The sequence below is a fragment of the Archocentrus centrarchus genome, chromosome 12 (assembly GCF_007364275.1).
Source record: "Archocentrus centrarchus isolate MPI-CPG fArcCen1 chromosome 12, fArcCen1, whole genome shotgun sequence".
NCBI classification, from domain to species: Eukaryota; Metazoa; Chordata; class Actinopteri; order Cichliformes; family Cichlidae; genus Archocentrus; species Archocentrus centrarchus.
Genome location: NC_044357.1, coordinates 12,384,117 through 12,398,298, shown reverse-complemented (window position 1 = coordinate 12,398,298; position 14,182 = coordinate 12,384,117). Strand labels below are relative to the sequence as shown.

The window sequence follows — 14,182 nt, the reverse complement described above, 5'->3', positions numbered from 1 at the left end:
TAATTTTCATCCCAGAGTTCTGAATATGCATGTGAAAAGTTATACTCCAGCATTTAGATGCAAATAAGCCTGTTTTGTTTTGTTTAATGAATTATTACCTTATAGCATGGGCTAAGTCCACACACTTCCACTGCTCCACTGGCTGACCATTTAGCTGCAGGAGGGTGTCCAGCTGCTGCAGACCTGCCTGATCTGCTGGACCCCCTGTCAAAGTGAAAAGATGGAAAAGGTTTGCATTATTGCACACTCTCAAGAACTATTAACACATTTCAGAGCTGTCGTTATTTTATGTGTTGACTTATTCTTTTAGCCTCGGAGGTTCATAACGGAAAATCCCTGCATGGAAGCAGCAATAAAACCACAACCAAACGGCACCCTAGGCCACCTGGAGTGATGGCCTAGGGGAGAAGAAGAGGGTTCGTCACTGAGAGGACCCTGGTTCAAATCCTCGGGCTGGCATCACTGTGGGTCCCTGAGCAAGCCCACCCCCCCAGGTTGCTCCCCGGGCGCCCTTTGGCTGCCCCCTGCTCCATGCTGTGCTGTGTGTACTACATACTCCATGTGTGTGATGGGTTAAATGCAGAGAATGAATTTCACTGCATGTAAATGTATGTGACAAATAAAGCTCTTTCTTTCTTTCTCTTTCTTCAAAATGCTTGGTTTGAAAACTTTCATCTCTACACATCATTGAGAATCTGCATCTTAATTAAACACATGGCAACTGGGAAGACATTTGCCAACATGGGGGCTTAACTACAAGTTATATATCTGACAAAACAAACTTGCTATGAACTGCTACACCCTGCTGACTGAGTTGGTAATGATGGTAAAGTTCTGAGCTGTGACAAATGGAATAGCAAAATAAATCCCCCCACTGATCATGTAACTTCTGATGCGTGATGTAATTATGAGATACCAAATTAAAAGGGCAACCTGATGGCTGAGGGGGGGCATACTAATAGCAAATGCCAATAGCACTCGAGTCATGACCAGACCTTTGCATCCCTGCCCTCTTTCTCCACGTCTCCTTTCCATCTCCACTGAAGACAGGCAAAATGCCAAAAAGAGGGGAGAGATGCCAAACTCAGGTCAATCAATATGAAACAAAGGCAAACATAATAATTACACAGCATTTCTGACTCAAGAAAGCCCCTGTTTTGACACAGACAATTTACAGTATGTTGTCTTAAACTATACTAACTCACGTGAGTGGGTTTCATGTACCCAACAACAAGTACATAAAACTTGCCTGGATCAACAGCCTGTACCCTCACAGGAGAATCCGAGCAGATGGTGAATCCATAGCCATCCTTTCCTCGAAGGATGGTCACCTGCAGAAAACACACACAAACACACATACACACACACACACACACAAGAATTTAGTGATATGGTGATAGGAAATCACTCTCTCCCTTGTTACCTGAGGAAAGAAAAGTAGCACGTAAGCAAAATGATCGACTTCCTTCCTCACTATGGGACAATTAGATTTATGATTTGTATTCTCCTTCTACTTCCTACTAAAACTGTCTTGACAGCAGATTCCCATTGAAGCCAATTAGCTGAGTTAATGGGAAAAACAACTCTGGAGATAAAAAAAAAAAATTCTGTCCATTAGTTGAGGAAAAGGGAAAAAATAGCCAGACTGCTAATTAGCCAGATTTATATTATGCAGTATATGGATGCAGTTGCTAAAGTGTAGTAGTATTTTTAAGTTACTCTTATTAATGTAAAAAGTTTGTTTTATGTTGCCAAAATAGCACCATAACATTCAGTACAACAAGAAGTTCATGAATAATCAATAAAGCCTATTTCATATTCAGTAAGATTTAACCTTTGATGGTGCTGGTAAGAACTGTAAAGTTGTGTGCCATATTTGTAGTGTTTTAAACTAATTCTGCAAATGAATAAATAAATATTAATGTTTACAATGAATGATATGAAATTATTTTACTGGAATATGATGTCCAATCGGGTTTGTGTGAGTAGCATTTAAGAAATCTCAACATTATGGTACATTAATAAATTTTTTTTTTTTTAAAAAGACCCATATGCACACAGACACCACGCTGAAAGCTCTTTCCCATTGTCTGTCTGTCTCTTGTGTTGCCAAACATTCAAGTACCTGCACCCGAAAGTCTGAGCCAAAGTCAACAAAGTTCCATCCAAAACATCTCACTTTCCATGTCATCTGCTGAAAACCGGGGGCCCAAAACACACAGACATGCCCGCTCTCTTTTTTTTTTTTTCCAATAGCAGAACAAACATGTACATGCTGCTAAATTACAAAGTCTGCCCATGAGCAAGATGCAGCAACTTGGAGAAACACGCTGATTATTCAGGGGCCTGAAGCTCGGGACGACCCTGATATGTCGGCTACTATTGCGGTTTCTCATAATCCACCGATTTTATGCCTCGTGTCACCATATTTCTCTAACCTTGAGTCACTTTAATCAGTTTTTTTTTTCCCGTCTACCTCTAAAAGTGCACTGCCACAAAAATGATTTCTATGCTACAGATAAATACAGCTGACTTTATAACTGCCTTAGAAAAACAAATATGCCTGAAACATGGTTTTGTACACATTTCACTATTGTGCCTAAAATGTAGTGTTTTAGTTGTTGTCCTTATCACACTTGCTCAATAGCTAAAGATACAAAACTCTTGCCTTTGGAGCATCCATAAACTATGTGAGTAGAGTTAGGATATGCAGGATAAGTAAGCGCAACCCCCTTCTTCTGGGAGAAAGAAGAAAAACACTGACACATTCAAACTGGCCCACAAGTGACTCCATATCTTCATTGGTGACTGTGCCAAAAGGTAGCAGACGTTCTTAAGCTAAACTTAATTCAGTGCTTTGTGTGTAGGTGTATATTTTTGTAGGAAGACAGTGTTTATGCCAAATTCTGGCTGCTTGATTAACGTTTAGAAAATCAGTTAAAAATGGAAAAATAAACCATCTCTCTTCACCTAAACCAGTTTTTTTTTTTCAGACCTAACAGATGACAAAGACAAATAGAGGGACATATGGACTGAAGCAAAAACACTTCCCTGGAATTTAAGACAAACAACAAACCATCAATAAACATTTTGAAAAAGCAAAAAATTTAATATGTGATATAAATTAGAGAAAAGCAATGAATGTGACTGACAATGGAGAGAAGTGCAGCACAGACTCCCAGTCTGCTGTGCCTCATCTATCTGTTTTTATCTCTTCCTTTTTCAGACACTTTGTCCTTTTTAAGCGAGCTCTCAGAGCTGCCTAATTTGGATTGATTCATCCAGAATCCAGAGCCTTTACGGCGTTAATTAAATTTGTAAGCATAGCTGAGTCCAATCACTTGGACTACCTCTGGTCTGCAGCCCGATGTCCTTTTTTTTTTTCCAACTTCTAAATGAAATTGGGGGATTATTTTTAGAAGAGAGCAGCCTGGAAATAATCCATCAATGATTTTTTTCATATTTCAGTCCATCAATCATAAGACATATTAGTGAGATAAATGAAGAAAAATGAATGGGACATGCTGCCAGCAAGCATTAAATATTTAAATTGTATAAGCAGGGCTTTACTGATGAATTCATAACTCAATCATAATAAGTAATGACTAGAATAATACATAAGATTTTAACGTACTTGTGACAAACTTAAGTGAACCCAACAGAAGTGTGTTCCTGCAAGCGCATTTTCCTTTTTTTGCACTCATGCCTCGGTGACCCACCGTGACCATCATTGTAGATGTGACGGCAGAAGAAGATAATCCTGCTGATCTCCATCTGATCATTTCATAACTTTTTCAGGCTTCTGTTGCTCAAGTCCCAATTGTTTTGATTTTTTTTTAATGAAAATTAACATCCACTTTGGTTTATTTTTAAAAAAAACAATAACATTTTCTCATTGTTGTCCTGGTACTATTTTGTATGTATAAAGTTTTACAGTCCTAAGATTTTTTTGGGAAATATTTTTGTATAATGCATGTCTTGTTTACCTTCCAGCAGTGTAGTATTAACCAATCACACATGATATACATACATGACTGGACAATGTTATCTAGGTATGTTCACGGACTAAGGAAAGCAAAACTCGCACAATGTGTCTTGCTGAATTTTTATCATGTGAGGTCAGCCATGAGGTTGCAGTCGTTATTTCTATACTATATGTAGAAATCCAATCTTTATTCCTAATCATTAACATTATATTCTTAAATTCTCAAATGTGATTTACTCGTTTTGATTTGCAAATTAAATGTGTACAAAAAAGTGGCAGGTTTGTATCATTCCAAATATGTCTCCTTGTGTCTCTACCCCCCATTTTGCTTGCATTTGCTCACAGGCAGTTATTCTTTTCCTGGCATGCAGCTGGAAGTGCATTTTCTTTTATCAGGATTCAGTAGTGTGCAAACAAAGATAATGCCACTTCAATTTTTTATATACTGCTTCTGTGCTGGAAAGATCAAAAACGATCTACACTGCTGGAGTGTCATAATTTAGGGAACTTCATTCATTTGTTGCAAATAAATTATGAAAGCACTGTTCAGAGAGCAGAACTGCTAAAACTGTTAACTCATTGTGTTTCACTCGCAAACACAGGTTGCTACTCTACAACTAAAGCGCTTTTTCACACTCCCTCTTCCACAACCCTCCCTTTCTCTCTTGTTATCTCAGACACACCTGAGGCAGCCTACATCCGATGCACAGGTGACACAGCCCGTGGATAGTGTGCATCACACCACCACCGCCTCCTCCTCTTCCTCCGCCCTCTCCTGAGTTCAAGTCCGCAGCCAATACGCACACACTACGACGGTGACTCTCCACCTGCCCAGCATTCCTGCATCCCGAGTATCGCCACAGCCGCCTCTGTGCAGCTGAGTTTGTTCTCCTGGGGCTTTGCTCTGGTGACTGGGTAGACTTCAGGGTGTTATGGATCATCTTGGTGGTGACAGTGGCCCAAACAGAGGCTGTAGTGACTTTAGTATTGAAGTGTACCCAGGTGACAATCCAGGTGAGGTGGCGGTAGGTGATAATATTGTTTCTCACCTTGCTGGATAACAAACCAGAATCTGTGTAAGAGAAATGTTCCTCGGATACTTGTGGTGTTCACGCTGCTCCAACTTTGCCACAAATGAGTTTCAGTTTCCCCGTCCTCTCTGCAAAACACTGCCACTGACCTCCAAAGGCACTTTCCCATTCAATTTATTAGACTCCACTCATCAATGCATGTTCTCTGTACCTACAATTTCAAGCACAGCCTCAGCTTCATATATTCCCATTTCCCTTTCTTGAAGCTTCAGTCAAACCTTCCTTTCTTCAGTTCTTTATCTTTTCATCTCCCTTCTGTCTTCTTCCATTTCTTGTATCCTGCACCACACAACCCCGCTCCTCGCTCTGTGGCCTGAACAGCAGACGCTGCAGTAGCGCCTGAGATCAGCTGTGTGAGTGTGTGACGGCGTCATGTAGGCGAGACTGGCGCTGGCCCGGCCCGCTCAGGCCACACTGTAGCTCCTGGCAGGGGCGCTCATGGGAACTCTTCAACAGCAGAAGAATAGGAGGAAGTGCCTCCCACCACCACCACCACACCCCCCACCCCCACCCCCCGACACACACAGACAAATACACACATGCACTTATGCATACCTCGCCACTCTACTGCTTGAACAGCTTTGTGTGTCTGCCCCGATAAGGCCAGTTTGCTTCCTGAGTCGACACTGAGGTTGTGAAAGGTGCTACAGAACTGTGTTTTGTAAATACTGTATACTCTGCAGTGACTGATGCAGGCAGCACGAGACATGTATGAATAAGACTGTAAAAGGCAGGACTTTTAATGGGAGTTATGGGCAGGGGCTGAGCTGCAGTAGTTGTAGAGTTGGACCACATGTGGACTGTAAACGGAAATGTGTCTGATTGCTCTTGACTTTTGTGCGTTACAAATTTTAATGACCTCATTTCCCAGCAAAACACAATGACAGCAGTGTTGTTTAGGGACATACTTTACTCTTGCACCTCAATCAGACTTCACACCTCATCAGACTCTTTCCACCATACTTTTTTCCCATAGTCCCCCAGCCTCCATCCAGACATTATGCTTGTTTGTTATGTTTTCAACTTCCATATTTCCTCTGCTTTTCCTTTCAGTGCCCTCCCCCACCACCACCACCACCACCTTCAACCACAGTACGGAAATTCACAGGTCTGAGAATTCCAAACAATCTCCCCTCCTGTTCCAGTGATCCAAACTTTACTTCTGTTTTTGTTTTTAATATCCGTATCTCTGGGAGAGAGGTGGTCATCTACAAAATAAGAACAACAAACACCTCAATAAGACAATAATACTAAGGCTAAGACAAAAGCTGTCTAACCCTTTACAGCCCCTTTAACTCCCAGCTTGCTTCTTTTTTCTCTTAATCATTTGAATATCTGGCTTAAGGAATGAAACATGGACAGAAAACGAGTGGGGTGAAAGAGGAGCACTGCTGCACTAGTCCGTGCAATGTTAATAAAGTGGCAGAAAAGGCCATTGTTTTAAGATCCCTTCATGCCAATAGTAATGGCAGCTTTTCCCTGTTTGCCTTTTGAAATGGGCGAGGGTTACCCGTCAAGCACACAAAAACACTTTCTCTTTCTTTCACGCTGCGCTGTTCACCTCTAAATAGGCAGAAGGACGGATTAGAGGGACAGAAGAAAAGGAGAGAAGAAAGCCAATCTTAGTGAGAGGAGTGAAAGAAGAGTTTGAAAAGCTTGTCTTGGAGCCAGACAAGGCCAATCTGTTTTTTTTTAGTAGTGTGGGATCTCTCTCCCTCCTTCTGTCTCTCTCTTTCTGACCTGAATAAACAGCTATCAAAGGAGGCGACGTCTTCCAAGCCAGTGAACACACGATGGGTCTAAGACCAAGTTCAAGGTCACAGCTCGAGTTGCATTGAAAATTCAAACAGTGGAAGTTTGGCATGCAGAGTCATAGCTGCACTACAGTTACAACATTTTGAGGGTGACATAATGTGAGAGAGACACAGAGAGCGTCAACCCTGAATGCAGCAGGCCGGTGAGCTTCAAATTGTTTACTTAATGTATGTTTAGGGGAGAGACTACACAGGAATAAGATTTTCTTTTTTTTTAATTAAGTAGACAGAACAGACATCACCATAAAATTTCCACAGCAGATCATTTACTACTCATTTACTAAATGTTTATTATGGATGTTTTCTTTCCATTAGTCTGAAAGAAGAAAAGCACAAATCTCAGAACTGACAAAAACATGTTTTTGCCTGTAGTACATCACTTTAAATCAATAAATTACTCACATAAACCATTTGAACTATGAAGTTAGACAGAGTGCATATATATATATATATATATATATATATATATATATATATATATATATATATATATATATATATATATATATATATATATATATATATATATATATATATCTCACATTTAAGTGACAGGACTATATGAAATCTTAAGGGATCAACCAAGTGATCACAGTTCTTACTTTTAATGTCAATCCATTTGAACCAAAGTGGGAGACTGCTCCATTCAGAAGCAATTTAGGGGTCAAGACATGCCATATGTACAGCTCCCTCTTCCACCTGAACCGTAGCAGCGTGCACAATATGAAAAGCACTGCACGGTTGCTTCTTTCAAATTAATAGAAGGTGCAAAATAGGAAAGACCAACGATAAGCTTTTGCACACTCAGCATCTTGCAGAAAAGAGAGGAAGGTTAAGAGCAGCCAGGTCCCAAAATACTCACAAAAGAATAATTCTTGGCAATAAAACCAACTATTCTTCATGTTTTTCTAAGACACCAGCCAAAAAAAAAACTCTTTGTCATCTATTCAGCTCACCTCACCCTTCCTGCCCATCCTTCTCAACGGACAAAAATGTCAGACCCATTTACACAGAGACGGTTTAAAAGCTAATGCTAGCTGACAAGCACATTGACGCAAGGGGGTATGTTGTCCAGGGCACAACTGTTGTTATTCATGAACTGTGCTCACTATCATTGACATGAGCTGATTTTTTTTTTTCTTTACCAGTAAACATAACTGGTTGATGCTGATGTGGCATCTGTTACATGTCAAGTCTTTGGATGATAATTTTTACAAAGTGAGAAAACAGACATAACTCAAACATGTATTACTTGGCGGCAGTTATTGCACAGATCCAGCATTATAAGTCCAATCATGAATTCTCCAACCCCCCTTCAGGCTTCACAGCTTAGTACAGTACTGGGATCACCCTCATCAAGATCACTTACAAATTCCTTAGTGCAAAACCCGCTGGCCTTCTCAACCCATCCACTGCCTTTGATATTTATTCCACAGTATTCTGCTCTTCCAGGTCGTGGCACTGCCCTCTCCCGGTTTTAGTCATACTTCTCCAAAAGAAACAAGTTAATTATTACTACGAATAAGCCTCTCTCGCTTCTCTGCCCCAAGGTGTTCTCTAGTGCTTACATTACTGTACCATTTGCGTAACACATCAATCTGCATGCTTCCACCTCTGCAACACCTCGCTGGTCTTCATTTTCCTATCCACTTGCTAAAAAGACTCATGCATGCATCCCCCCCACCCCCACCCCCCGGACTACTGCAATGAAATCCTGTTTCCAGAGTTCTTGATGGATACATGTCAAAAACTTTGCTGCTGAGGTTCTCACACACACTAAACTGTGGCATCACATCACACCTTCTATCATACACCTCCTCAAGACTCTCCTCCTCATCTGCAACCCCATACGTGGTCTTGTGCCTCAGTATCGCTCTGAACTCCACTCTGAACACCAGTCTGACCCCCTCCTGATGGTTGTGCTCCCCGGACACTGGAGAGTTCCCTGTTTCCCTCTCCAGGTTGCAGACTATGAGAGACAAAGCCTTCTGTATCCAGACTCCGATTTATTGGAAAATTCTCTCCCAGCTGACATCCAAAATAATGTGAAATCCTGGGACAATTTACTCAAACCCCACCTTGCATCCTCAGTGGAATTTGGTCTAGCTCACTAGTCTTGATTATTTTCCAGTATTTTTGTTTTTTTACTTGATTTTATTTGTAATGTGTTGTTTTTTGTTTTATATAACAGCTTTTACCCTACATTGATACTGTTAAATGCCATCAATATCTCGAAAGGCACTTTTATAAATAAAATCACCTTATAAATGGATTCTGAAGTTTATTATTTTACCATTACTATTAGAAGGGGTACTTGCTTTCTAACAAACTATAACTAGTTTGGTTTTACTTCAATATAATGTGACAGGTAAAGTAAACCTATTATGAACCCTCACCTTAGCTTTACAAAAACTAGATAACTCAAAATGTCAGATCAACAATTTAAAAATAATTTTAGTTTTCCATCTAATGCTCACTAGAGTTTTATGATTTTGCTTTTAAGAGAATGCGAACATTTCTCTAAATATCACACAAATCAAAAGCTGCAGTCATCACAAAATGCCCTTCCTGTGATTATTAATCCTAAATGCCAACCACACTTTCCCGCACTGTCTCAAAAAGCAGCACCAGCCTTTCTGACTAAATTAAAGAGACATTCGGCTCGCAGGGACTCAGAAGAAGAAGATTGAAACTCACATTTAGAAAAACAGTTTATCTTCCAAACATGTTAACTTACTAAATTAATTAATTAACTAAATAAACAACAACAATAATACGTGCGGAGAAGTTGTGAAACTCTATTCAGTGGATGGAAAATGCTCTTGAAATAGCCTTACAGTTTTCCATTCTGTGGTACATTCCTGTGTGTATATCAAGTATTATCTTCACCGACATCTCCATCAATGTCTCCAAAGCCTTTTAATGAGTGCTGTGTGAATCACTGAAGGTATTCATGTGCAAGGCCATTGCGAAACACTGAAAAATGTTTGAGTTGGTAAAGGGAACGCAGTTAATGATACCACAGAGCTCTTTGTTTAGTAGGGGTGATGGGCACAGAAAGCGGGAACAGGGGCAAAAGAGAGGAGAAGGATGTAGCGGAGGACACCACAGCGAGGGAGGAAATTAGCAGTGGTCTGGAATGGAGCAGGGACACGGCAACAGAAAACGGCAACAGAAAACGGGTACAGAAAAGACGAGGAACTCTAAAAGGTTTTCCATTCGCCCCTAATTTAGTCTGTGAATGTGCTCCCCCCCCACCCCTCCCTTAACTCTCCCCTGAGACTGTCCCACACAAACCGCACAATCATATGTTACTCTGATTCACCCGGAGATAAAGCGGAAGAGGGAAAACAAGAATGAAGGAGGGAGGAGATGAGAAGGGAGCAGGAAAGGACCTTTTACACATGCAGATGTAAAAATGCCCTCCATGACTTTAAAAGCTACTCAAACACTTGACGTTCTGGAAGTAGCAACATTACTCTGCTAGCAATGTGGGAGATGTGATGCAATTGAATGTTTTGTTTGTGTGTGTGGGAGAAAAAAAAAAAGGTATAGCAGCACTTTTTAATTCAAAAATGGAGGGAAAGCATGTGAAAGGTGAAGCTAAAGTTATCTCATCTTGCACAATCCGTCTGGTTCACTACATAAGCTCCATATGACCACTGCTTTTCACAAAGCTGATATCCTGGAGTGTTTCTAAAGCAACACGGATACGTTTTAAGTGTCATACTGATCTACTGAATAGGTCTGAGGGGCTTTGTCCACTAAAGCATTTTTTTGCCAGCTGAAAACGGCAGGCGCTCTTCTGAAAACATCCAGCTGGGAGCGCATGAGGGCGCTTTGGAGGGACAGAGGTTTCTTCAGCTTAGAACTTTAGTTGCCATGAAACAGAATATCCACAAAAGTCTTGTGAAGCAAGTACGTTACTCCAGCTGGCTGCTGCTTAACCCGTAGAACCTGGATGAACCAAATTTTAATCCAAGAACTATGTTTCCATCTCAGTATTGCTGTCATTTGGGGGTACAGCAGTACTTCTCAAGTGTTGTTTAGCAGAATGTGACTGGTGGTCAGTGAGATATTTATCCTGCTCCTCCTCCATTGTGACTGGATGGAGTACAAAATGAGAGACTGTCGTGTTTTACCCGAAGTTGAATTGCTGGCAACCTGAAAAAGCGTGCAGATCAGAAAAAGATGCTAAACGCATCATCAGTCTGCAGGGGATTTAACATCCTGTAAAAACATGGCCCTCAACCATTGCAACGTACACTGGGGGAAACAAAGGAAAAAAAACATTTTGGTGGGCACAGCCTAAAACTATCAAAATAGCATTTTTTTTCTTGTACTTGATTATTTTTGATCCACCACGTGTAGTTTGTTGATAGCATCAATGCTAGCCACAAAACTAAATGACAAAACTAGTCCCTGTTTACCTCATGCAGTTTAACAAATCTGACAGAAATTTTACTGAACTAATTTTGGTCTGAAAATTTTTTTGTTACAGTGGTCTTTACGATTCTAATTTGAGAAGCAGTCTTAACTAGCACCGACAGAGCTTCCACTGCCTAAGGGACCCTTTATACCAGGGGTATTCAACTCCAGGCCTCGAGGGCCGGTGTCCTGCAGATTTTAGATGTGAGTCAAATATAGAAGTCATTAGCAGGACTCTGGAGAACTTGACTGCATACCGAGGAGGTAATTCAGCCATTTGATTCAGGTGTGTTGGATCAGGGACACATCTAAAACCTGCAGGACACCAGCCCTCGAGGCCTGGCGTTGAATACCCCTGCTTTATACCCTCAGTAGAGTGCTTGACGAATGGCACCAGTTGACGGCAAATTGACATCACATCGGGTTTCACAAGCTGCTGTTTCTGCCAGTCATGCACCTCTTGATTTTTGTAACCTGACATGTGCAGCTGTGTTGAAGACATGCATTTACAATTGTGATGTTTTTTTGTTTTTTTTAATGATATATCAGTACAGAAGCTTAGAGATTCACAGATTATATGGAGGGAGACGCTGTGGCAGTTTGAAAAGATGAAACTTTGTGGGGGGAAAAACCCTCCAGTTTTGACTTTTTCTCCTCCTATATCAGCACCGATAAGAAGGTATTGTTTGACTGTCAATACCTATCATTTAGGAGAATACTGCAGTGGCTACCTGAACCATAACAGCAAGCGTAAATGAATGTGGTTGTGTGATGACAGCAGCACACAAAGCAACCAACGTGACAGATTTACCGGGGCCTTAAGAGGTAGATTCGGAGTAAAAGTGACATCTGTAAATTGGAAAAACAGCCATCTTTTATGCAAAGAATGGGGCTTAAAATTTGCATATTAAGGGACTTCTGGAAGAGACTTCCAGTCCTACTGAGTAATCACGTTTAAGCAGGCTTAGGTCACATGCAGGTAAACAGTCTGTTTAGAGAGCAAAACAGGGAGTGTGTTTGCCAAAGTGTAATCGTGCAATGATAGTTTAGCTTTATTTTATTTTATCTCCATTTACAAAATGACCAATGCACAGAACAAGAAGTCTTGGCCTTTGACCCAGAGCAGAAGCCATCAGCTGTGAGCCGATGGCAGCCAAAGAGAGGAGCAAAGGAATTTACTCATGTGAAAAAGCTGACATAAGATCGGGGTGGACAAATAGGTCAACAAAAATCTAGATTTTAAATTAGTAGAAACAGTTCATTTCCTATGTCGAACCACAAATTAACATTGATATTTTTAAATCATGACCACAGTTCTAACTAAACCACAACTAAATGCTTTTTATTGTAGACAGGACAATATAACTCATCTAACTATAGCAAGTAATTTAAGCCAAATCACAGTGTTTCCCTGAATCTAAGCTGTCTGCCTAATTATTCATGCCCCACAATTAATAAGTCATAAAACTAATTCATGCTGGCTCTCATTCATTCCTCTTTTGCGCTCATGAATAATGTCAAGAAAATCCCTATTACCTGTTTTCTGAACTTTTTGTCTGAAAAGCAGTTGGTTTGATGGAAAGTTGAAGGTTTGGAGTTACACTAATATTAATAATATTTGGGGCCAACTGAGGAATTTCTCTTACAATACAGCTTTCCATATATGGGCACGGTTTCCAGGGCCTCTGTGTTTGGGGTCTGTCACTGTGTTTTATTACGCTACTACTTAGGCTCAGGTGCTGTGTAGTTTTCTGGCGACATGCAGCCAAATGTATATTTGTGCTGAAAGATTGGTAATATCCTTAATTTGTCTAGTCTTGTTTTTTGATTTGTATGTAACCTGCTCCATACACTGCACCACCACTACCACAAGTAACTATCTATAACAAGTACCTGCATTACAGGATGCACGTAGACAAGCAATTATATGCCTCTGTGCTGCATAACTCAGTCAGGCCCTATTCAAATTTAGCCGCTCTCACACCTGCATCTTATCCTGCAAACAGGAATTTAATTAAAAAAAAAACATTTTACATTTTCACATCATGTGTTAACAGGAGTCAATTTCCTGTGAATATCACTGTGGAAGTTTGCCAGGACCTAGTAAGATTAGGAGGAATAAATCCTGTACCACAGCTGCAGTGTGAACAACAGAAAGTGCTTTATTCACAGCTGATAAAACAACACTATCTCTGATGTTACACTGGAGGGAATAAAGAAAGAGCCAACCAGAGGCTTCCACTGCCAACAGTGAAGTAAGATTATTTATGTACTTATTTTTAAACATAATAGCCACTTAATATTTATTAAGCAAATTTTAGTAGCTTATTTCTTTGGGTCAGCACAGATATGCATAAATATGGTCCACTGCTTTCTAACACAGTGAGAACTTCAATGACATAATAGCTCATCCAAGTTAAGGTCCATTACCCTTCACAGGTTACTGTCCATAAAACGACAAATATGAGTTTGAGCACAGTTTGGGTGAAGACCCATCTGAGTGCTTTCTATCTAACATTTGCACTCTGATGAATACATCAGAACTTGGGGTTCAATATCATGCCCAAGGATACTTTGGTATGCAGACTGCAGGAGCCAGGAATTGAACCACCAACCTTCTGACCGGTAGATGACATGCTCTACCTCATGAGTCACAGACACCCACAAATAAAGTTCCCAGTAGAACCGGCAAGAGCCAGTGAACATCTTTCATTATTATACCATCCCACTAAAGGTTAATGCTGGATAGTGCAAAGAAGCTTCTGCCAAAACCATATGCCACATGCAAAACCATCAGGCTCATGGAGCTCAAAGCAGTGAGCACTCCAAAATAGGGTGAAAACAGGAACTTGAAAATGCCAATT

At 40.6% G+C, this 14,182-nt stretch overlaps 1 protein-coding gene across 3 annotated transcripts in view; it reads right to left on the bottom strand.

Moving 5' to 3' along the window:
- Positions 1-14,182, bottom strand: part of rgs3a (regulator of G protein signaling 3a) — a 159,127-nt gene that overhangs the window by 87,476 nt on the left and 57,469 nt on the right. For 2 of the 3 annotated variants that reach the window (XM_030742067.1, XM_030742061.1), the window contains 2 exons: positions 1,250-1,331; positions 99-204 (listed from right to left, as the gene is read on the bottom strand). In XM_030742067.1, the coding sequence (XP_030597927.1) occupies positions 99-204; positions 1,250-1,331 (188 nt within the window). Of the gene's footprint in view, positions 1-98; positions 205-1,249; positions 1,332-4,668; positions 5,470-14,182 lie in introns of those variants that run through there. The other variant, XM_030742060.1, reaches the window with a different exon arrangement.